General features: G+C 48.8%; 1 protein-coding gene across 1 annotated transcript in view; it reads left to right on the top strand.

Moving 5' to 3' along the window:
* The window catches only part of CEP70 (centrosomal protein 70), a 1,232,997-nt gene that overhangs the window by 1,174,309 nt on the left and 32,823 nt on the right, over positions 1 to 25,865 (top strand). Inside the window, exon 17 of the mRNA XM_069616613.1 lies at positions 3,310 to 3,389. Within this exon, the coding sequence (XP_069472714.1) occupies positions 3,310 to 3,389 (80 nt within the window). The remainder of the gene's footprint in view (positions 1 to 3,309; positions 3,390 to 25,865) is intronic.

The following is a 25,865-nucleotide window of genomic DNA, read 5'->3' as shown; positions in this document are numbered from 1 at the left end:
GCTTGCCCCCGCACCAAGCCCCTTTTCCCCTGTATGCTCCGCTTAGCCCTTCAGCTTTAACTGTCTCTATGCAAGCCCTGCCTTCCGCGACCCGTGTTGCTGGGACTGCACATGCCTTGTGTTTCTAGTTCAGACAGCGGGTTTCTCCTGCCGCCGTAGGTCAGCATCTGCTGTTTAGTCCCAATATTGGAGGGCCCTACCCACGCTGAAGTTCGATGCTTTGCACCAATTAGGATTTATCTGCTGCGCGGGCGGCTCGTGCATTTCCAGATGGGGGAGCTGTGTCATACATGCCTACCCTACTTATTTAGGCAGTAGGCTACTGCTTTTTAAGCAGTCCTACTGCCTAAAGATTTGGGTGGCAGGTCCTACTGCTTTTTACAGGGGCAGGTCATTTATGTTACTCTAAGGCAGGTGCTTGAGACCAGCCCGGGAAAAAGCATGCTACACATTAGTACTGTCTGTACGGTGGGTGTGTAAGTGATTACTTTGAGTGATGGGCTCAGACCAATCCAGTGACCTGACACCTACATGCCTGTGCCCTGCACTCTGGCCGGGACATGCCTTAGGTGAACCACCAGCGAAGGCAGGTGGCAGAGCGTACCACCATCTGCATATCAGACTGAGGAGGGTATCAATCTCCATCAGGCGTCAAGTCCTAAAAATTTAAGTGGGGGGACTCATCAACATACGCAATCGGATGTGTCGTTGTCAGAAATTAGCACATAAAGGTGAAATATGCACATGTCATTAAACGACAGAGCATACGACATCATGGAAAATATCCACAAAGGAAGGCTGCAGAGACTGACCACATACCAATTGACTCTCCGACTCGCACGTACCGGACGAACATATCCAGACCGGCAGATGCATCTAGATAGACGCTGGCCTGCGTCGCATCTGGATAGGATCGATTGAAGGACAACATGCCCGCACCTAGAAAAACGTGAATGCTAACATGGGCCACACCTAGAGTTGTGAATACCAGCCTGCGTGGCGCTCAGATGGAGTTGTGAATGTTAGCATGCCCACACTTGGACGGGTCTCCAGACACTAGCCTGCGCCACATCTGGGTGGGAGTATGAGTGTTGGCATGACCACACCTGGATGGAGTCCTGAGCGTTGGCCTGCGCCGAGTCTGGATGGGAATGTGAGGGCCGGCAAATGCCACACTCAGACAGAACTGTGAATGTTAGCATGGCAAAGGTCAGGTAACTCACTAACCAATATAAGCTCAAACTCTGCATACTTATCTCACTCAAAAAACTCACACAACAATCTCTCGCACAACAAGCCGCACGCACTCAACACTGCAACAACACATAATCCGGAACAACAGCACATGCGGACTGACTCCGATACCTGCACCAAAGCTCAGCACCCGGTCTATACCGAGTTGAAGCTGCCAACAGAAAACCACTCCAGTCACTATCCTACTCCCTTCTTCACCCTACTAACCCATCCCACCTTTATCGTTTACAGATCCGCCTGAGCGCCCGGGGACCAATTCCGTTGATGACGGTGCGCGGTACAAATACCTTTAACATTTAACATAACCACCCAAATTGAACAGGACGAATGGCATTGGCCTTTCATAAAATCAACACACACACAAAACCAAGACAGGATATTTTCTCCTAATAGTGATTTTGAAAACGTTAAAATGTGTGCATGTTTTAAACTCCAAGAACCAATACAAATGTTTTCCCTCGGGCTTGCAGTTCCGAAATGGGATATTTCACCTTTAGTTGTTTATTTTTGATCAGGTTATATAGTGCAGTGATGAAGTGTCGGCCCTACAAACCTGACGACTGCGGTTTGATCCCTGAGATCTTTATAAATTCAAAGGGGACATCATGTTTCTCTTTTAGCTGGGCCTCTGAATAAAGTGGGGGGGACTCCGTCCCCCCGCGTGTACCCTCGACTCGAGCCCTGATCTCCATGTTGTTCAGTTATCCATCTTGCACTGCATGAATGCATATGTATTGCCCAGGCTGTTGCTACAGAGCAGTGGCAAACGTTGCCTACCAGCTCTCTGTAATTACCTTCTGTGAAGATGGGTAATTGAATTCGGAGTTAATTTACCATTCAGAATTATACATTTTTAAGCATTTGAATATCTTTCCATGTTGTGCTGTCAGATTGATGGGTTGTGTATTTTAAAATGCTCCAGTGGTGCCAACAATGTATGTTTTGTATTTTCCTCTGTCTGATGTAATTATGTGAAGTATTATTTTTGAAACTTGAAAAATCCTACATCTTTTTGGCCACAGAATGTTGGCAAGTATGCTGTGTGCCTCCAGTCTGGGAGCTGTGTGGGCAGGATGTGCGGTCTCGGCCGCCCTCATCCTTCCGCGAGTGTCTCTCTTACGCTCTAGCTCTCTGACAGCGCCCGACGTCTTTGTTTTCCTGACAGTTCGCGCTCACAGATGTCGCGTCATCCGTTCCCTTTTGCCTTCCCTGGAGTAAAGGGCCGGCCTTAGAGTAGCACCGCCCTGGCGACCACCCGGGGTGCCATTAGCCCCCCGCCACTCCGGCTCGGCTGAGTCTCCCCGAGCTGGCCTGGTGGGAGAAAGTGCGTAGCGCATTTAATAACAATAGGGGGCACAAGCAAGCATATCCTGTAAAAATATCCCATACATGCCAAACCTCCCGAGTTAGGCAGTATAATCCCATTTTTTCTATTAAAAAAATTGCTTTTTTTTGTTACTTTCTCCCTCCTAAAATAATTCTATCCCTAATGCAATTCAATGGGAGGATTCAGTTCTCCCGATTTTATTTTTTTATTTTATTTTTTTACAAATCTCCCTCCCCGGTGGTCTAAAATGTTGGCATGCATGATATCCTCAACCAGGGCCGGTTTTAGCTGCGGCACCCCATACCCGGGAGACAAAACAAAAATGATGTTGCCCGCCTCTCACACTTTATGCACTCTTGATGCGATTTCATAATTCGGTTGTAGAGAGGGAGTTTTTGCTAATTTTTACTGAAACCTTTTCTGTGAACCTTATCTCATGTGTATTACACATAGTTGTAAAAGTAAACTTATATAGCACATCCAATTAATTATCAAATTGCTCTCAAAAGGAGGTTAGAATTTTTAAATAAATGGTTTATTTGTACGCGCGTTGGAATTCTACAGTAGACAATGTATTGAGATTGGGTGGATTTGGGGCCATTATAGACAGATATTGCTAGCACTTTTGCCACTCATCGCATAATTGATTATTTAATTTGTCTAATGCTTTCGTTGTTTGCACTACAAGAAAACATATGCCAAAAAATGTGTGTTCTTTTTTTTCTTAGCATAATCAGAAAGCTGGAAGAACATGATGAATTTTTCCCGGCATTTGAAGCACTGACACGTGACTTACTTCAAGTTTTAGGTACAGCAATAATAACCATTCCACGTCTGTATTCGTGTTGGTGCAAATCCTTTCTATCCTGCATGCGCAGTGCGCTTTTAGAAGTGTCTTTTTTCATTCAAATTATATGATTTACTTATTCATTGGATGTTTTGAAGCTCTTTCTTGCAACCACTTCATGGCAAAATGGCAGACCTAGTGGGAGTATAGTAGAGATAGTTCTAATGGATTCCTTCTTCCTCATCTGTGATATCCTATCTTCAGCACAGCTGCTCTTTGGAAACTTTTCCACCACAAGGGGGCTACAAATCTCTGCTTCAAATTCGCTCACTGCCCCTACGTGCCCAGCGCCGCATATCATGTTTGAGCCAGCATATTGAAACACCATGCTCAATGATCTCCGCCCCTTTTTTCACACACACTGCTCACTTCAGGAACACTGCTTCATCGTAAAAGTTTCTATGTCCTCCGCACACTTTTCACTAAATGCTGCCAAATGGGTTGCCTCTTTCTTGACTGACAGAAACCTCCCAAGTCTACGTGGGTGATGCTGTCACTGGACCTCCGCCTATTTCTTGCAGAGTACCTGACTGCTCCTGTGTCTCACCCACTCTGTACAGTGTGTACACCAATCCACTGTTCGACCATCTTAACACGCTAGGCATCTCATATACTAACTATGCTGACGACACGCACTTCTCATCCCTCTACACAGCGACCACCCTCCGAAAACTCTGAGTGAACACAATCGATGAAGCTATCCAATAGTGGATGGCCACACACATCCTCTGTCTTAACGATGAAAAAACAGTGCTTCTCCTCTTCAGCTCCCCGGCCAAACTAAGCCAAGCTTCCAAGTCTCTCCATCCTCACCTCAGTAAAAACATCTTGTGCATATAGTATCACTTGACTGGTGAACCACATTGCTTCCTCATCAGGTTGCGCCCCCAAGCTTATCAATGCCAGTAAACCTTTCCTGTCTGCCAAGAATCGTCTCGAAGTAGCCCGAGCCCTAATCAGCTCAAAACTAGACTATTGTAACTCACTACTCTGCGGCACTTGCGAAAAAAACATGAAAAAGCTACAAGTAATACAGAACAATGCCCTCCAGGCTGCACTTGGCCTTGGCAAGCACAACCATATTTCAGTAGCCAGAAGGTCTGCCCACATAATCAAGTTCAAGATCCTGTCCATCTCCTGCCACTGCCTTTCGAACGACACACCTTTCTACCTCACCCAGAAAATTAAGAAACACACCCAGCAAGGCCCTTAAGAACAGCCCACAAGCACCACCTCATCACCCTCATATTAAATCGCATAAGGTCTGGTGGATCCAGCTAACCCGTCTGCGCAGCTATCTTCTGGAATGACTCCTCCCCCCCCACGCTCCTGCGAAGGGAACCTTCATACAACGTCTTACAAAAAAGCTCAAAACCTACCTTTTCAATTAACTTCCTCCCACCCCCTCTTTGCCCTGTCCCCTCCTTTTCCACTGTAACTGTTTTGGTCATCTGCAACTAGCACCCGGATGCCCATAGGCTGCGCACGCTTGTATAAATGTTTAAATATATACATTTGCATGCTGAATCTTGCTAAGCAGCAGGCATCAAGGCCTGCGCAGACCGTGGGCATCAGATGTCTCTCTCACCCCCGCAGGATATGGCTTTACTGTTTGGCGGATGAGTACGACACCCAGGACTATGGGTTGTGCCAGTCCATGCACCCACAGGTCCTTCGGGAGCATGCCACTAAATTATTTACCCTTTTTCCACAAGGTAAAATACATCACAAGGACACGTTGAGGTCCCCCGGTGTGTAACAGAGGACTGAAGACAAGCCCCCTACCTGGAAAAATGAGAAACACCACCACTGCAAGAGGTCCTGTTCACCTAGCAGCTCCTCTTGACACCATACTTCTTTTTCAAAGAGAAGCCACAGCTCCAGGGACTCCTTGGAGGAGAGGGTGCCGCAGGTACTGTTTCCAACCTAGTTTGCTACCCTGGAGAAATTCTAGTCATCTTTACCAAGGCCCTGCCGCTAAACGGTTTTGGCCTCAGCGCCATCAGTGCACACCGTGCTTGGACAATCCTGCAGGGACACTGAGTGGGACCGCAGCCACACGCCTTCAGGCTTGGCCCTGTCTCCCTTAGCTGACAACCCATCATGGCACCAAGCAACTGATGATGAAGGACTAGTGCCAACTCCTTCATCTATAGACTCAATTGGAGCCACCAATGGCAAAGGTCATTGGGAGTACGCTCCACTCCCTTTGTGAGCATTCATGACATGGATGGGAGACATTTTTGACGAAGAGGGAGATCCTCTCGCTTGTAGGCGAGAACCTCTATGCCCTAGCACAATGACAGATTTTCCTGAGGAGTTCTATGGGGAAGGTCAGCAGCTTTTGGACCTTGCCTCCAACTTGCAGGAGCCAGTGGGCTGGACACTCCTCACTGTGTGAGGAGACATCTCCTCACTGGAGATGGACATGTTGCAAACACTGTCTCCAGAAAAACCGCAGGCTTCCTAACAGCACCTAATGGCCAAGGTATCGTAGACTCTGGGGTTAGCATCCCCACCTGACTAAGGATTCAGTTCGAAGTGATGGATATTTTGGATGAAGGCTCTCATTGGGAGACTACTGCCTTTCAAACCCGGCAGTGAAGGCCCCAGAGTTGGATGTCTGGGAGAAGGTTGCTTCTGCGTCTGTTTTTGATCTGGCTAAGAAACATAGACTGACACCTTCGGACCCAGCCTTTCTGTCCACTCAAGCCAGAGGTTTGGTGGTTCAGGCTGCCATAACAAGCCTAAAAACATCCACTTTTCCCTCTCAATTTTGTATTTGTATTTTATTTGTTTTTTTATATAGCGCCTTAAGCCAAGGCGCTGTACAGAGAGTCAAGATGGTACAATAAAAATGAGTACCATAAAAATAAAAGCAATCTGTCACATTAACCATGATGGAGAAGATAGGACTTCAACGACTTAAGAAAAAAAGAATAGAGAGAATTAGAGCGAAGCGAACATGGAAGAGCATTCCAGTGTAGGGGAGCTAAGAGGGCAAATAACCGAAAGCAAGACTGGACACAGGGAGGAAGCCATGGGAAGAAAATGAGAAGTACAGCGAAGAGATTGAGAGGGGGTATAGAAAGAAACAAGAAAAGAACGATAGGTGCAAGACCATGAAGTGACTTAAAACAAGACATAGAAAGTTGAATTTAAGCTGAGAATGAAAAAATAGCCAACCAAGAGTAGAGTGAAGAAGAAATGGAGTCACGAAAAGAAAGAAGACAAAGAAGAAGGATGGAAGCATTGAAGACAGATCTTAAAGGGGCCAAACGAGTAAGTGGGAGACCAAAAAGAGCAGTAGAACAATAAAAAAGCTGAGTAAAAAATGAGAGAAGAAATCAACAGTTTTGTAGCGTGAAAGGTCAGAAAGGGACATTCCTTACGAATATAGGTGAAAGCGACAGGCGCGCAAAGACAGCGAGGTGTGATCAGAAAACGATAAGGCAGAGTCAAAGTGAAGCCCCAGATTACGGGCAGTAAGAGAAATGGGGAGCTGGGATGGGGGAAACGAAACAAACGAAGGAACAGTGGGAGATGGAAGAGTGTTCGCAGGAAAGAAGAGAACCTCAGTATTGAGCGTGAGATATTGATTCGACATCCAAGATTTAATAGCAACTAAGCAAGCGGAAAGTTTGAGGTGAATGTCAGAAAAGAAGGAAGAGAAAGACAGAGCGGAGCATCATTTGCATACAAATTATGTGATAGGCCAAATGAAGAAATGACTGCAGCAAGAGAAGAAGCGTAAAGCTAAACAAGAAAAGGGTCTAGAACAGACGCTTGAGGAACACCGTGAACGAGACAAGGTGTCTGAAGTTGTACTTGCCCAAGAAACAGAAAAAGTTATTTGGGACAGGTATGACTGAAACCAAGAGAGACAGAGCCAGAAAGATCCAACAGAATAAAAAGAGAGGAGTGCTTAGAATAGCGTTTGGTAAGTAACAAGTTCAAAACAGAAATACAAGCAATTTCAGTGGAATAGCAAGGACAAAAACCTGACTGAAATCGTGGTAGAAGAGAAGAGTTGGAAACAAAGGTAGAGAATTGGGAATACACTAACTGTTCTAGTAGTTTAGAAACTCTGTACCTCCTGACAGTATGTGTAAGAGGCTGGGGGCCTAGGGAGTATGATTATTGCTTCAGGCAGTCTGGCTTTGAGGGCGGTCAATGCCTCCTGTGCCTTGGCCAATTTCTTGTTTAGTCTCTGGTCGCAGATCTCGGGAGCGGCCGAACATCTACCAGATTGGGATGAGAGCGGGCTTTGGGGCACCTGGTCCAGGGTGGCAACGAGGCATTTTGCCAGAGGCTTCTGTATGGGCTTGACATGACCGTCTTTGTGTCAAGAGTGATGGCAACAGGACGGTTATGAGGAGGCACTCCTGTATGTAGACCTTGGGGTACGCCCAGGATGTTAAAGCTAAACTCCTGGATATGCTGTTTGATGGGCATAATCTATTCAGCGCTAAAGCTGACTATTTATGGTTCCTGCCCTCAGAAATGACAGCAAAGTCTATGGCCTAGCATTGCAGCAACCTGCAGCTCCCACTAGCAGAGGTAGAGAAATTCTAATTGATTCTTTCCCCCCACAGATTCCTCATCTTTGCGATATATCTCCTAGCAAAGCTGCTCTTTAAGAACTTTTCCACCTCCAGGGTGTGCAGTGCGGAAGCTCTGCCTGACTCATCTGGGCGCTCCCCCGCCCCGCCGCACATGACGTTGCGGCCAGTATTTATAAAGACGTCACGCCCAGTGACTCTAGTTCCTTTTTTCTGCACACTCTGCTTGCTTTAAGAACACTGCTCTTCTCAAATCTTGCGCTACTTTTTTTTGATTGATGACAGGCCGAATCCAGCAAAGTCCTCAGGATTAAAGTTCTACATGGACTTCGGACAGCAAATACCCATTTTGCCCCTGCACCGCATCGGTCTTTGCAGTCTCTTTGAAGTTCACAACATGCAGGAGTGTGCAAAGTGCCAATCGATGCACCCGAAGGTCACTTCGAGAACGTGAGCCAAAGCTGTCCACCTTTCTCCACAAGGAGAAAGTTGACAAACTGACACATTCAAGGTCGGCAGGCATGAACCTTGTCTGAATTGACAAAAGGCAGCACAGCAAAAGATCCAGATCTCCAGGCGGTTCTTCAAGGCACTAATCTTTGAAGAAGAGAAGCCACCACTCTAGGAAAAGGCCCGTAGGACCAGGCTCAGAAGTTACCTTTTCCAGCCCAGTCCTCTACTCCAGTGGAATGGGAGGTCTTCAGGCATAAGATGCTTGACATCTCCGCCAAGACCCTGGCGCCTCGACCAAGCCAACATATCCGACCGCGCTCGGATGAGCCAGTAGGTTATCTGAAATTAGGCATGACAAGATCCTGTCCAAAGATCGCACCGTTCTATCTTCGGACGTCGGTCCTCAGACCTCAGCCATCCGTTTACACAGTGCCACCAGTGCTGATCGACGCCAATGACACCAGCAGCGCATAAATGTCACGTTTGAAAAACATTTATGATGAAGAAGCAGGCATTCACTGTAGGTTCTTAAAATGCATTGAAATGACTTAAACAATACAGGAGGTAAGTAAATGAATGCAGTAAAGATGACTCCAGGACTGAAATCTCTGCACTGGCTCCCACTCGCTGCGAGGATTAAGTTCAAAACCCTCTGCATTGTCCACATGCCTTCTGGGGCCTAGGGCCTCAATACCTTGAACTCTCTCTTCCTAAATATCTTCCTTTTCGAGCTCTTCCCTCATCCGCCTCCAACTCCCTCAGGGTCAGTCGCTTCTCCAAGCAACAAGTTGGTGGCAGATCTCCTTCTTCGGCTTGGGTCTCCCTCTGGAACAGCCTCCCTGCCTTAAGGACAATCATCCCTGGTTCCGGAATCACCTCAAAACCTTTCTCTTTGCTTCTGCCTTTTCTCCTCCTCTACCCTGCTGATTTTCCTGGCTGAAACTGAAACAGAAACTGCAAAGGTTACCTGGCCACCCTTTGATCCCGGGCGCCCAGGTCACCTCTCCCACCAGTCTCACACCTGCACTGCCTTCCTGGCAACCCCCGCACTTGGGCACTGTTTTCTATATCCCTACAGTCCCACTACCAGCACTTGACACCTGATGCCTGCACTTACCCTTGCACTTGCCACCAGCTGGCTGTACTTTTACTTATTGTTATTTATTTTGTTATCCCATGTACTGCACTGTCCCCTCCCCTCGCACCTTCTCCCTCCCCCTTCCCATCCACTTGCACAATCTGATTGACACCTGGCCTAGTAGGATCGCGGTATCTGTCTTCCCTCTGTTCCCCCTCCCTTGCCTCGTCGCGCCTTGAAACACTTGTGTTTAGGCGCGTTATAAATGCCATATCATATATCACCGTACACGGAGGCGATACTTTACACCTGATGCGTGCACTTACCCTTGCACTTGCCACCAGCTGGCTGTACTTTTACTTATTTTTTTAATGTAACATTTACTTTATACAAACTTTTATTACAAGACACTCTTCCCAAAAATTAAAACAAAGTCTTCGTTAATTTCTGTATTATCAATTACTCCACCTTAATCAGTATTCTCGTGAGAAAAAAGAGAAAAAGAAAAGGAACAGATCTAGGTAGTATGTGATACTAGGTCTACCATTTAACATGGACACAGCCATCAACGATAAACAAGAACAATAGTCTCAACAGTGGAAGTTCTTATTTTTTCTAATCTGATTTCACGTTTCAATTTAGCTACAGTTTCATCTAGTCACACAAGGGTCGCGTCCATGTGGTCCACAACTGCACAGGTTAGTTTGATATTGTGCCCTGCTATTACCTGGGTCCACCAGTCTTCCATATTTCCATTTTGTGGAGCCGAAAACCCAAGAACGAGCGATCTCTGGTTAGGGATGGCCAAACATTCCGTTATCAAGTGCTTCGATGATTCCATTTCTGTTTTGCAGTGTCTGCATAGGTTGTCTTTTGTTTCTTTGTCATGCCTTAACTACAACATCTGTTTAGTTTTTTGAGCATTAAGACATAATCTTAGAAACTGATCACGATGGCTACGTGATGGGCATCTTTGAAGGTATTTTGGTTGTGCATCAAGGCCGTTTTCTGCGACTCCCAAGTACTAGTGCGCTACATAGTTTTGCTCTTGTCTCTGTGTTTTCGATCCAGCTCCAGTATTGTAGCTTTTTTTTTAACCAGTTGCGGGAGCACCAAAAGTGAAGCTTTCCTTATATCTGCTGAGATTAAAATAAATTTCTTCTAGTTTGTTTATCCAACATTTCAACGGACCATTGTATGGAGCTGTCGATCTCGGGCAAATATTTTGTAAGCTTGCAATGGAGAACTCAATCATATTCCTCAAGACTGCACACAATTTCCATACTACTGTGCTATATAAGGAGTTTATTGCTAGTTCATGGCGCAAGGCTACCATTGAGACATAGCGCGGCAATCTAAGCACCTTGCGCCAGAATAAACCTTTGAGCACAGACCAGATTTATTGATCTAAATTCCACGCAGCTTCCGCTCCGAAAGTGATGGCTGGAATTACCTTTTGTGTATAAAAAGTCAAGATCGGGCTCAGTGAAAATGTACCATACTCATTGTGCAATTTCGCACCTTGTAAGGCAAAGGTGGTCATTCGACTCATTTGATCTTGTTACCAGTGCCATTCCCGGATTGATTTATTAAATATCACTCCTAGGTATCTTACCGCTGTTGTCAATTCGATGTTTTCTCCCGCGACGATCCACCTGACATTTTTGTTTCTTACGCCTGCCTGCAAGCCTATTTTTATTATTTTCGTTTTTGTAATGTTTATGTAAAGGTAATTTTGAGTTAGATACTCGTGTAATTTGGTTAATAACCTCTCTAGACCTATTTGGGTACTCAAAACCAAATCAGCAGCATACGTGATACAGCTAATTGGATGTCCGTTTACTTTGGGGGGGAAACAATTTACTTCCACTAAAGCCGCCGGGAGATCGGCTGTAAATACCTAAAACAGTTGTGCTGCCAACAGACACCCTTGTTTGACCCCTTTTAACGTAGGTATCTCGTTTGTGAAGTCCACTGTTTGATTCAAATGGATGCAAATGTGGTTTCAGCATGCAGAGCTTTCACAGGATTGAGTAGATCTGTCGGACATAGCCACTTTGTCAGTTTCCGCCAAAGCAACTCGCGATTTAAACTGTCAAAAGCTTGTCGCATGTCCACAAAGGCGTGGAACAGCTTCTTTTTTCCTTTTAAGGTTTCTAGTTTCAAAAGATTTAAAAGTACTAGATTTACCTCTGTCCCTACACCTTTTGTGAACCTGGTCTGGCGACAATCGCCAATATCAGCTTTGATGGCCCAGTCTGCTAGTTTTCTTTTGCAAAAATGAGGCGAAGATCTTTCCGATGGTATCTAACAGGGCAATCTGGCGATAATTTGAGGGATCAGCCCGATTTCCTTTTTTATAGATCGGCACCACTACTGCAGTTCACCAAAATGCAGGAACGATCTTTAAGATGGAGATCTTCGTGAATAAAGCTTCTATAAACTGTGCCCAATTTTCTTTGTTCCTCTTCAGAATCACATTTGTGATGCCGTCAGGGCCAGCAGCTCGAGAGTTCTTCAGAAGTTAGATTGCAATTTCGATGTTTACATGCGAGTCACATACATTCCATGTTTTTTTATTTTCACTGTTTCTTGTTGGTTGTGAATGTATCGATCTTTTGAACACAGCAGTGAAATGTTTCTCCCATGTGTTAGCAGATACTTCATTTGACATTGTTGGATTACATTTTGTACATCCATTATTTAGAATTGCTCAAATTTCACGTGATTTGTGTTTCACTATCAGCTCCAGGATTGGTTCGGCTCGTTCCTGATTGCAAATTATTGCAACAGATTTTACCAAATTTCGGGAACGTTGTCGCCATTGTTTAATGGCTTTGCCAGAATTTCAACCTTGTAATTACTTTATCCATCGTATGTCTCTGTGCAAGCCTTTTTATTTTTTAATTCACAGCTCAGCTAAAGATGTGTTTGTCTTTGTGACCTACTATTCCTGTCGAGTACATTTTTACTGTGAATTGGCTCAGTAGAGGAGCATAATTTGTTTGTGTCCAGGGATGTTGCCAGCAGGCTATTTCTTAGCCCATCTATCTGGGAGCCGTTAATTCGCGATCTGTTTCTTCCTGCATTTGCGTTCAGTGATTTGTTATAAATCTGAGACAGGGGTATCCATTCGACTGTCCATGTGAGTTTAAAAGCATTGTGGTCACTATTAGTAGTTGGAAGCACGCTTAGCTCTTCTGTTTTGTGGAATAAATTGTGTGAGATCCATATATAATCCAGGATTTTATGGCTTTGATTTCGGTGCCATGTGGCATTCGGCGATAAATCGCTTTTAACATTTCCTTTCACAATTTCGGCTCTCCAAAGCAGAATCCCACCACTGCCCTCTGCTGGTAAGATTATCGATTGAAATGGGAGTGTTAGTTTGGGTCTTCATGTCTTTCTTGAACCACAAGTTGTTCAAGTCCCCACAGATAATTATTTGCAAATTGTTTGATTCAAACATGCATTCGTCAATTAACGAGGTCACAGAATGCATGTACTTCCTTGAGCTGATCATAGCTGGGTTCCAATAGGTGTTTATCAACAGAAATTGTGATGGGTGTACATACTCTGGGTTTCTCCACTCCATGATCGTGCTTTGAACAAATATATTTGTGTTGATTGAATCTACCACTGACCATCTGTTTGCTATTTTCACCATTGTTAAGAGTCCAGAAAACGGTCGACCCGTTTTATTTTTCCCAGCAGGATTTAGTAGCATCGTATATCCGTCTCTTGTGGGGACATCTCGAAGCCACGTTTCTTGCAAACAGATCGCACATTTTTTTTCCAAAAGGAAGGGGAACTCATTGAACAGATGCCCAAAGCCTCTCGTGTTCCAAGAAAGCAGGTCACAAGATGTTTCATCTTTGTGTCGTCATAGCTACTGAGGATACTGTAAGGTAGAGGGGAATTTTCCAGACTCTCTGTATCTGCGAGGTGATGAGTCGTCTTTACTTGCATTTGGTAATTTATTTGTCATCTTTTTTCTCAGTGCATTTCTTCTTTGTTCATTTGTTGTGGTAAATGTTTTATGGGCACTTGGCGTTATCTCGTCAGAGCTTGCATCATAAGGTTCGAGGGAAAGATCGAACCCATAGAAGAGCAAGTCATCTTTTGCATTCACCGCTTGTGATTTAATATGGAGAAACACTTGGTCTTATTTTTTTCCGGAAGCATATTCAACAATTTTAATATCGTCGGAGATGACAGTGCGTAGGGAGGGAATGCATTGAATTAATTTCATTATATTTCCACGGTTTAGAATCACTTAGTTGTCATCCAACTGAATATTTTGTAATCTCAGTTTCCACCTGTTTCCTTCCCAACCCGTTTGCCGTTTGGGTGATATTTTTTTGGATACTTTCATTTGTTTTTGCAATTGGTTTGCAGTTAGTGTTGGATTTAATTTGCAAACCTAATTCTATTATTCCATTTACTGCACTGTTCCCTCCCCCCCACCCGCACCTTCCTCTCTCCCCCTTCCCATGCACTTGCGCGATCTGAATGACACCTGGCCTAGTAGGATTGTTGTCTCTGACTTCCCTCTGTTCCCCCTCCCTTGCCTCGTCGCGCCTTGAAACACGCTTTATAAATGCCATATCATATCATATCAGCGTACATGGAGACGGATGTGAGCGTGAGCCTGTGCATCGGGTGAGCCCTGCCTCTTGCGGCGATAAGCTCCGGAGTGCTGGATATGATTGAACATGGTGGCGCAGCCCAGAGACTACCGTGAGCGTGCCCCGTGTAGTTCACTGTGTTCCCAGGTGAACAAACGGGACGGAACACTGTGAGAGTGGCAACAGGGCTACAGCCTAGAAGTGGCGATTGAGACATGTCATGTATATTGTGAATCTGGTGGAGCACTAAACAGAGCAGCTGGGGTTATCCATTGCCCAGAGGTCGACTGAAGGTGTGGGTTACGCGGGGAGCCGTCCCCTTTGTGGCTCAACAGCAGCACAGCACTGGAGTAGCAGTGAGGACGGCTGGGGCTCGTGGGGGTTGTTGCTTCTTGACCTACATTCTGGATGCAGTAGGACTGCATACCTGATGCACTGGTGCCTGCGGTGGGCACAGGCAGAGGAGGACATTTAAGTTGCAGCGCGTGGCGAAAAAGGGACTACTGGATGTGCCAGCCTGTTGGGGATTAGAATGTTGGTGGAGACTGGGCCCGAGAGGAGTGACCTCGAGCTGTTTTGTGGAGGCCTTACTGGGACACCTGTTTGGAGGGGCTTCTTGGCCTCCGGAACGCAATGTGCATAACTGCTACATCACTGGGTGGCAGGATTTCTGCTGTGACCCCTGCACGAATGACTTCCTTTGACTTTGGGGTGCAGAGCACGCGACTGGATACATTGTATGGTGAGCCCCTGATGGGACCCCTTCTTGGGGAGGAGTGCTGGATCTTAGTGCAGGGAGTGCCCACAGGGTAGGTGTGCTCCGCCTGTATGGTGCACCCCTGGAGTGACGAGGGTGGGGTGGCTGTGGTTGGAGGGGGACACCTGCTCCATATCTGACTGCGGGTTGCCTCACTTGTCCTGCTAGTATCGGAATTTCGTATGGCACTGTTTATGGTCCCGGCCCAGCTGGAAGTGCACACATTGGAGTGAGTTCTTGGATTAGATCTTGGAATTTCAGTGGGGGGTGCCTTGATTTTCACCTCCCTTTCCGTGGGCTGTGACAGAGTGACTGTGGCCCTGGTGTGACTCTGTGATTGGTTGGGAGCCCTGACTGGGAGTGGGTGCCATACGAGGTGGTGCACGGCGGACTGTTCCTGGTGCCTCAAAGGGTGTGGATAGCGAGGGTGTGCACAGACTTGTGGCAGTGGAGGAGACTGCAGTCCGGGTTGCATCGACAACTGGGGTCTCACCTGCTGACGTGATCGGCGGAAGTAGAGGGCAGTGTGCTGCGGAAGAGCAGCGCCATGTCACATCGCAGAAGGCCGGTAAGCAACAATCTTTGAGACCCCAACTCCGGCCAAGTACCCGGCAACGGTTGTAGACTTCCCGGGGGGCACTTCTCAGTCCTCCACTTTGGATCCTAAAGGGGCGCTCAGCAACATTAAGATCATGCTTGGTTACCTACAGGCGGGCATAAAGCCATTGGATCGGAAAATGGATACCCTCACATGCAAAGTGGACCGCTTGCATGTACGCTTAGACAATGGGAAGAGGCTTGATGAGGTCGAGGGGCAAGTGTCGGCGGTCGAGGATGAATCTTCCTCAGCTGCAAGGGAACAGGCCTTAGTTCGGAGGGTGCCTAAGGAACTGGCGGATAGGCAAGAAGACCTTGAATAACGTTAGAGCCAGAACAATTTGAGAATTGTCGGGGTACATGAAGCGGTTGACCAGCGCAATATGGAACCCATGGTCGATGGGCTCTTGAAGGAAGTTCTTGGGAGTGAGAATTTCTCAGCGGTGCTCATTGTTGAGAGATCCCACAGAATTCCCAGTGGGAGGAAACCAATGTGTGGGGCGCCAGTTAGGCCGATAATAGCTTGAATGCTGAACTATCGTGATAGAGATTTGGTCCTACGGAATGCCAGAGAAAAAGGATTGCTTGTATATCCGGGTGTATCAATCCGTTTCTTCCCCGCCTTTTTGGTTAAAGTGCAAGCATCTAGCAAGACTTCTATCAATGTCAAGAAGAGTCTCAGGGCGAGAGGCATTACGTTTGCTATGCTCTTCCCCAACAAACAGGGTGGAACATGACCGGCGGGCACTAATCTTTCAAACCCCGGAGGAAGCTGACGCATTCTTAGAATCACTACCAAGAGCGCCACGTTGCAGAGGGAACAATGAACAAGGGTGAACTCCCAGTGAAATTGAAGCCTGGGTTGATAGCAGGTGATGATTGTGGAAATGCTTGTTTGTGGAAATGGCGGGGGGGGTCTTAACTGGTCGCTGGGGTACCACATGCTAGTGTGTCCTCCTGCAAAAGCACATGTTTTTTGGTAGGGTATCGGGGTGGGGGTAAAAGTCTTCACTGGCAAATCCCTCCGCATCATCCACAAGGTGGTCTGGGACCACACTTCCTTCAACTTTCTTTATAAATACTCTCCCTCTAGACCACTAAGCTCCTCTGGCTCAAACTCTGTGTGTAAAGTGTTTTGCTAAACAAAGGTCAGGTGGTCGTTCGCTTTCCTCAGCTGGCTCCCTCCTATGAAACAGCCTCCCCGAACCCCTCTGCACCTTGAGCAGGATGATCTTAAATTCGGGACGCTCCTTAAGACTCTCCTCTTTACCTCTTACTTCCCTTCTTCTCTCCCTGCTTATCCTACAGTTGCTGCGATTGGTGTCCTGGGCCCTTATGCATCCTCTGGACCCTGACTATCTGCACTTGCACTTAAACCCTCCAACCTGGTTGCTGGCACTTACGCTGCCTGGTGCCGCGAGGGGTGTATCACCCAACATTCCTAGCACTTCATCTGTGGCTCACCCATGATCTCAGACCCCACAGCACTGACCTCCTGCCTTCTTCCTTGCTGCACTTGCACATTCTGAATACTCACAAGGCATAGTAAGTTAATCCTGTTTGCCTCTCTTGCCCCCCCCACTGCTCTTATATATTGTTTTTAATGTATTTCTCACACCTGCTCCCTCCCTTGCCCTGTGGACGCTTTGAAACAGTATTTTCTTATTGTATAAGTGCCTAACAAGCAAACAATAAAATGCGTTAAAAAATACATAAATAACTGGCAAGTTGGGGTTGCCGGTGGGGGGACGTTTCGGGGTTGAATGGGGTTGGGGAGGACAGTGGTTCTGGGGGTTGCTCTCTATCGTTCTTGGATTTTTCTTCACTGTTTGATGGGGTGGTGCAGAATCACTGTCAGCGCATTGGGGAACTTCAGGATTTCCCCAGCATGGGGTCGGGCATGGATTCACATGCTCATGAATATTCCCCGTCGTCAGGCTGGGAATCCTCAGTAAAGAAAAAATCAGTATCAGTTTTGTTTCTGAACTGTCTTTCGTAGTAGTAACCAATCACTGATTTCTGCGTCATACTGACCACAGCCAATGACTGCCCTCTCCCTAAGCCCCGCCTCTGGCAGCATCCTCAGATTTTTACCGCAAGTGTTGGGTTCCACGTGCTATTGCTCTCGAGCTTTAGTGCGTTTTCGTGCTTTTTTTATAGGAAAATTCTCTCTTTTTTCGGTCGAAGAGCCTCAAGCTCCACCGTTTCTATATCCGATTAACGGGGACCCGTGTCGGATTCTTTTACGCCCCTCAAGGGTGAAGATTTCGTCGAGCCACGCTTTTGGAGGACTCCAGAACTTTCTCAGGCCCATCTCGGACATGGCCCAGGAGAAGGGAAGCTCGACGCCCGGGAAGCTGTTCAGGGTCTGCCCTGCATGCCAGCTTCAGAATGTCTTCAAGGAGGACGAACACTCCCTTTGCCTCTACTGCCTGCATGAGGACAAGACGCACGTGGCGACGACTGTGTGTTTTGCGGGAACATGTCGGAGCGGACCATAAAGGACTGCCATCTGCGTCTCGCCAACTGGCTGGAAGGAAAGAGCCCGTCAGGCGAGAAAAAGAAGTCTGAGCGGTCTTCTAAGACCTTTGAGGGCGCCCCGGCGACCGGGGCCCAACAGAAGGCCAAGCACCGCGAGTCTGCAGGCACCGGGAGCGCCGAACGGTCGGGCTCTTCAGTTGCCAGGCAGGGCGCAACCTCCCTGGCACCATCAACCACGAGCCAACGCTGTGGCTCGGGTAAGAGGAAGTCCGAGCACCCGGCAAAGCTTCTGGAGAGGCCCCTGTCGAGCTTGAAGGCCAATTCGGAGGGGGAGCGAGGCGGTGACCCCCCCGAGGAGAAGGCGGTGAGCGCACCTAAGGTGGCGAAGGTCTTGATCCACCCGGCCAAGGCCTCTATCGAGACAGTCGCGGCGGCCCTGGCTCAGCCTGTGGAGGCTACACCAGTGGAGGCGACCTCGGGGCCCAAAGTCTCCCTGCCACCGCGGAGGGAGTCCTCTTTCAAGCCCGTCGACAGGACCCCCGTGAAACCTCCGATGGAGAAGAAAAAGGTGGGGCAGGAGGCCATCGTGGATTCGGCCTCAACCTCTGAGCTGATCGAAGTCTTAAGCCACGGCATTGGCGTGGAGGAAGACCAGCCCGTCGGGAGGGACCCCGACGAGGGGGACGACGAGAACGTCGAGGGTACCGACGAGGTTCCTGTCCGCCCGTCGGAACCCCCTCAACCAGTGCCGCAAGACAACTTGGCGGCCATTTTGTTGGCTATACAGTCCTTATGCTCGGAGATAAGGACAAGATTGCCGTTACCACCGACGGAGGAACCACTCCCGACGGGGGACCCGGAGCCGGGCCCTTCTGGGAGCCCTCCTCCTAAGAGAAGAAGGATTCATCCTCCACCTCCTTTTCAACCATCGCGCCCGTCTCAGCCCTCCTCCCTGCCCACGACCCGGGGGGATGACACAGGGACGGACACGGCCGCAACGGGTACAGATGACGAAATTTACGGCGAGGATCCTCCGTCGTCACCTCCTCCCCGGGCTTCCCCACCCGACGATATTGGATCGTTTAATGCCATGATCGCCAGGGCATCCGAGCTTTTCCAGCTCTGCCCGGAAGAGAAGAAGAAGGAAGGCTTCCTTTACCAACGGCACGAGACCAAGAGGAAGACGGTCCTCGCTGTACCTCTACTGGACGATATCTGGGATGAGGGTCTCTCCCTCCTCAAGAACCCATCCACAACGCCTGCGAGAAGGGATCGGTACGAGAAGAAGTCCCGGGTCCCAGACGCGGCCCCCTTGTGCCTTCGGGCACAGCCGACCCCGGACTCGGTCGTCTCCGCGGCGGCCAGGAAGAAAGTGGGGGGGCATCGGCCTCCACGTCAACTTCCCCCCCCCCGGACGGCGAGGGAAAGAAATTGGACACGATGGGACGCAGAGTCATCTCATCGGCAGCGACGACAATTAAGGCTGCCAACGCATTGGCACGTTACGACAGGGAGTTGTGGTACAAGATCGCCCCCCTGCTGGACTTCCTACCGGACGACAAGAGGGCTGAGGCCCTAGAGATCTTGCAGGAAGGGGAAGTGGCGTCGGACCACGCCATTACAGTAGCGACGGACATCGCTGATACTGGTTTTCGCCAGTTGGGCAACGGCGTGTGCCTTAGACGGCGTGGATGGCTCAAGGCAACGGACTTCCGGCAGGACGTGCAGACCAGAGGTTTGGAGATGCCGTTTGACGGGAACAACCTGTTTGGGAAAACAGTGGACGATTCCCTGCAAGCCATCAAGGCGGACACGGAGACGGCCCGGGCTCCGGTGTTCTCCATCAACGACGGCCGCCCTTTCGGAGCACCGGAGGCAAGCAGGGTGCCTCCAAAGGTTCCGGCGGCGGATATTCCACCTACCGTCAAGCGGCCCGTTCGTCGTCCCAGGAAGCCTACAGGGGACGAGGCAAGTCGGGCGGACCCCGCCGTCGTCGCCAGGGAGGACAAGGCGGCAAAGCCTCGTCAAAGCAGGACTGAACCGGCCGTGGGGTCGGGCCCCCACCGAAGCACCCCGGTGGGAGGTCGGCTGGCGAACTTCGTCGGCGTGTGGGAGTCCATCTCCACCGACCGTTGGGTGCTGGGCGCCCTGGCCCAGGGTCGCGCGCTCGAGTTTCTAAAGAAGTGCCCGCGCGTTCCCCCCGTGGCCAGGAAGGAACATCACATCCCTCAACTTCTCTTAGAGGTAAAGGCGATGCTCAAGAAAGGCGCCACCGAGCTCGTCCCAAAGAGGCTTCGGGGCTCCGGAGTTTACTCAAGATACTTCCTCGTGAAGAAGAAGACAGGAGGGTGGTGTCCCATCCTGGACCTACGACGACTGAACAAATTCATCAAGGCACAGAAGTTCCGGATGGTCACCCTCCAGCACGTCCTGGGTCAGCTGGAGGAGGGCGATTTCCTGTCATTGTTGGATTTGGAGGATGCCTACTTCCATATCCCCATCCTAAAGGGACACCGAAAGTTTCTCAGATTCGTGGTCCAAGGGCGGCACTACCAGTTCAGAGCCCTTCCCTTCGGATTGAGGTCGGCACCCAGGGTGTTCACCAAGTGCCTTGCACCGATGGTGGCGCGGCTGCGCCTGGAGGGGATCCACGTCTACCCCTACCTGGACGACTGGCTCATCCGAGCAAAGACAAGGGAGCTCGCCGCGGAACACATGGCGAGGACCGTCCAACTACTCACGGACCTGGGATTCTCCATAAACTACGCCAAGTCCCACCTGGTGCCCGCGCAAGACGCACTGTTTCTGGGAGCGAAACTCGACACAGTGGCGCTTCTGGCCTCGCCGTCGGAGGAAAGAACGAGGACCATCTTGGGCAAGGTGCAGCGGATGCTGGTTGCGGATGCGGCCAAGGTGAGGTCCATCAAATCCCTCCTCGGAATGATGTCTTCTTGCATTTATCTCATCCGCCTGTGCAGGCTTCGGATGCGCCCGTTGCAGGAGTTCCTGGACGCTCGCTGGGTCCAGACGATGGGCAGCTTCAAGGACAGGATCACACTCGACGAGAGTTTCTGACAAGCGATCCGGTGGTGGGGCACCCGTGCGCATCTGACGGCGGGCATGGACTTCCAGACACCGGGCCACCAGAAGACAGTGACCACGGATGCCTCCCTGGAAGGGTGGAGAGCGCACACCGAAAATCTGCACGCGGGAGGCCTTTGGCTTCCGACGGAGAAATCCCTCCGTATCAACGTCCTGGAGCTCAGTGCAGTGTTTTGGGCCCTCAGGTCCTTCCTTCCGTCCCTCAAGGGCAAGGTGGTGAGGATCTTCACCGACAACGCCATCACCATGTTCTACATCAGGAAGCAGGGCAGTACCAGATCCCCAGCCCTGTCCAAGGAGGCGCAGGATCTGTGGCATTGGGCTGTTGCCCAAGGGATGTTTCTGGTGCCATTTCATCTGGCAGGAATAAAAAACACCATTGCCAACTCGCTCAGCAGAGAGCTGCGCTTGTGCCACGAGTGGGAACTACGACAGGATCTAGTGGACCGCCTCTTCCGACGCTGGGGCACACCCCAGATCGATCTGTTCGCGACGGCGACGAACTCCAAGTGCCGGAGGTTCGCCAGCAGGTTTCCCCAGCCGAGGAGCATGGGCGATGCTTTCTCGTTCCCCTGGGAGGGCCTATTTCTGTACGCGTTCCCTCCTTTGCCGTTGCTGATCCGGCTCATCGACCAGCTCAAGAGGTCACGGTGCAGTATGATACTCATCGCACCCGCGTGGCCGAGGCAGATATGGTTCCTGGACCTTCTGGACTTGTCAGCGTCCCCGTCAATCAAGCTGCCAGTGGACGCGGATCTTCAGTCCAGGGAAGGAGGCGCCATCCTCCATCACGACCCGAAGTCGCTGAACTTGCAGGCCTGGCTCCTGCAGCGCTAGAGTTTGGAGGTTACGACTGTTAAGACAGTTTTTCTGAAGTCCAGTTAAGGGCCTAGTAAAACCATTCAACTGCGGCAGTACAAGACTCCACTCTTAGTATAAGACTGTACCACCTGAGTACATGGTAGCGTAGGCAGAGCAGCCAGGCTTATCTTAGGAGGGAGAGAGGGCAGTAGATACAGTACAAGTGAAAATCGTAATACAAAATGATCCAAAGAAACACTGAAACACTATGTATTATAAAAATAAAGGATTTATTTAAATACAAGTATGCCCCGATAAATCTAGGGGTTAAGTAAATACTGAAACATTATATGAAATCACAATATAAAACACAACAGTATACTTGAAAGTACACAGACCCAAGTATAGACCTTATTTGCAACACCTAACAGTAGTTCTAGGGAAGTCAAAACCTTGTTATACACATTTAGTATAGGCCAAGCCTATTCTTTGGGAGTAAAAGACCAATGGTTACTTTTAGATTACTTTTGGTAATACAAGGACAGTAGGCCCTTCCAGTTGTACAGTGACTCTTGGAACAAATCACATAAACAGTCAGCTGGACAATATACTTTTGGTGAATAGTGAAACACTTATTCTAGGTGCAGTAAAAACCTATAACTACTTTTGTCATAACACACAGTTATACCAGGTGAGCAAAACCTAATGGATGTAATATACAATTACAGATGCTTTGGAAATCAGGGAACCCCAGATTGAGGTAAGCAATAACTCTTGTAACTTGTTTTGGATAGCACACAGCTAACACAAGGTAAGTAAAACCCACTTACTTTAACTTCACAATGAAGGGGAAAGTAAAACCCAATGTCACACTTTACTGAATAGATATTCTAGGTAGGCAGCAACCTAATGTAGACTTATTAAAGACAGGCTAGCAGCAAGTCAGGGGAAGCAAGACCCAGTTGGGGGACACTCATACAGTTATCCTAACAGGACTAACCTGGTGATACCAACAGTTGGAGGACACTCATACAATTACCCTTCAGGAATAGTCTGGTGAAACCAACACATTACTTTTGTAAAGAGGCACAACCTAATCACAGGAGAGTAAAATACCTTCACATCTACTTTCTTTTAGACTGGCAAAACAGTGGCTAAGGAAGAAAAGATGTTAACCATACTTTTAAGAATAGTGCATCACACATCCAAGATCAGTAAGAACTTTTGTAACTGTTCACTCTTAGAATTACAGTTACCAACCAACTCTTTACAAGTAAGTAAAAACACTTGATTTCTTTTCTAGGCAGAAGTCCCAATCCCTTCAAAGTCTTTTCCCTTAGAGCATGAGTGTTCTCAGTGGCAGAAGGTGGGGGTCACTAGGACTAGTGACCAACAGGCAGTGTTAGAATAAGTTCTTTAGTAGCAAAAGCCAGAGTTTCCTCAGGAAAACTGGGCAAACAAGTGAGTACTTTACTTCTAGGGTTAGAAGAGGGTCCAGGGGCTTCACAGAAGGCACCCCAGCAGGATTCTAGCAGTGGGGCTGGGTGTACTGGACGAGGGACCTCCTAATCACAGAAAACACCCCAGGACTACACAGAAATCCCAACAGGCTTAAGGTAAGTATATACCCCAGCCAACACAGTACCTCAGCAATGAAGAAGAGATTGCAGCAGGAGAACTTCAGGGACTGCAGCCAAATACCCGGTCACTGGATTCCTTGTCCTGGAGACTGAACACAAGACCTCAGAAGGGACTTTGCAGCAGGGATCGATGAAGAAGGCTCTAGGCAAGATTTCTCTCGCGGCTGAATGCGGTTCTGCGGATTTGGCGCCTTTTCAAGGAGCACAGAAGAAGACAGAAAATCGCGGTTGAATTCTTGTCGTTTAAAAGAACCAGCACTCTTGTGAGGGGACTTTTTGGACTCGATTCGGGTTTCTGGAGATAGACCAAGATGCCCACGAAGTTTCAGCGAGATTCGGAATTCGGAAGACCGTGCACCGCACAGTGGCAGGAGGTCCCAGGGTATTGGGGTATTGCAAGAACGCAAGGTCGCAGCAACCCATGGGATGGCTCAAAATGCAGGTCGTCTTGAGTCTAGTGGGTCTCACCAGGCTCTGGGTTCGGGTCGTCGTTTTCGGAGACCCCAGGTCGATCGGAAGGAAGGGCTGCAGCAGGCTCCAGTTACAAAGCAGGCTCTCCGGCCGCTGGAAATCATTCCCGCCGCTTTTCCTTCGTCATCCTCTTCGGTTTTCTGTTCCAGTGGTCGGCATGACTTCAGCTTCCAGGTTTCCAGTATTTATCAGGAACTGCAACACAACCTCTGCATTCTCTCCCCGCATTTTACAAGAAAGGGGCGTTTGGCTGTCCAATCAGGGCAGCCAACCCCCCACTGGGATTTGGCCCAGTTGAAGGAAGACCTAAGACAAAGGAGGGGGAAGTTTGGGGCCCCTCCCCCACTTCCTGTGCTTACAGACTGACTGGAGCCTGGGCGGGGTGTCCAGGGGACTCCCGCCAAAGACAAAACTCAAACAAAGGATTTTCCCGCCCTGGATGTCAGGGGAAGGAACAAGAAACGAAAAGAAACACTAAAATGGCAGAAAAAGAAGACAGGGGCCATTTTGGTAAAAATGAGCACCCTTAGGTGCCTTTACTGCAGCTGTGATTACAGCACGCAGTAAAGGTGCACCAAATTAGTAAAAGGTATCACTGCCACCAGCCATTAAAGGTAAGCTTGTCACTGTAACAGAATTGTTACAGTTTAAATGTGAAAGGGGATACATTGTATCTCCCCGGCACTCCACATAAGGTGGGGTGTGCTGGTTTCACAGAATAAAATGTAAAAGGGATCCAAAGATCCTTACCCTTGGGAACTGTAGTTCACTCAAGGTTAGCACAAGAAAGTTAAAGGGGGAGCCCCTAGGGCAACCCAGCAACAACAGGCACTTATTGCCAATACGTTGTTAGACATGATAACTTTAAAAAGACACTATGGAGAGTCTTAACAATGACACCCATAAAAAGAGTTAAAGACAGGTGAGTGTGGAAAAAGGTTCCCACTCACTGAGGTATTAATGGAAAATATCTCACTAGAAACGCAAAAAGTTCTGGAGTTGAACCAGGCAAGGAAGATTTACCAGCCCTGTGGAAATCTTACCTAACAACGACATACCGGCCGACTGCAGAGAGGTTCTTGCAAAGGCCAGGGCGTCCTCAACTCTTAAATGCTACGGACACAAATGGAAGAGGTTCTCTGTCTGGTGCCACGCACAGAAGATTAACCCTTTACGGATTACGGCTCCGCAAGTACTGCCGTACCTACTGATGCCTGCCAAGGCTGGACTAGCGCACGCTTCCATCAAGATTCATCTTGCTGCGATCTCCCGATACACCAGAACCACAGGACGGACGTCCTTATGGTCTCATCGTCTGGTGAAGGAATTCATGAAGGGACTGTTCAGATCGTTCCTGCCGGTGAGGCGCCGGCCCCGGCGTGGGAGCTCAACGTGGTGCTGACCAAGCTCATGGGACCTCCGTTCGAGCCTCTGCACTCAGCTTCGTTGAAGTTCTTGTCGTGGAAAACAGCGTTCCTTGTGGCCATCACCTCCGCACGACGAGTGGGAGAGATCAAGGCCCTTTCCTGCAAGCCCCCGTACTTGACTTTTCACGACACGAGGGTAGTGCTCAGGACGCACCCCTCCTTCATGCCCAATGTGCTGTCGGACTCCCACCTCAACGAACCCTTGGTGTTGCCTGTTTTCTTCCCGTCGCCTTCGTCGCCGGCTGAAAGGACTTTGCACTCGCTGGATGTGGCTAGAGCGCTGAAGTTCTACGTGGACCGCACAAAGAGCTTTTGGAAGACGTCACAACTTTTTGTGAACTTTGGACCTGTCAATCAGGGGAAGGCTCTCTCAAAGGCTTCCATTTCCAGATGGCTCTCCGGCCGTCCGAGAGCCCATTCCACCAGAGCGATCACAGCTA

The sequence above is a fragment of the Ambystoma mexicanum genome, chromosome 9 (genome assembly GCF_040938575.1).
Source record: "Ambystoma mexicanum isolate Mex_15411 chromosome 9, UKY_AmexF1_1, whole genome shotgun sequence".
Taxonomy (NCBI): domain Eukaryota; kingdom Metazoa; phylum Chordata; class Amphibia; order Caudata; family Ambystomatidae; genus Ambystoma; species Ambystoma mexicanum.
Note: the sequence above shows the minus strand (reverse complement) of the source record. Positions and strands in the feature narration are given on the sequence as shown.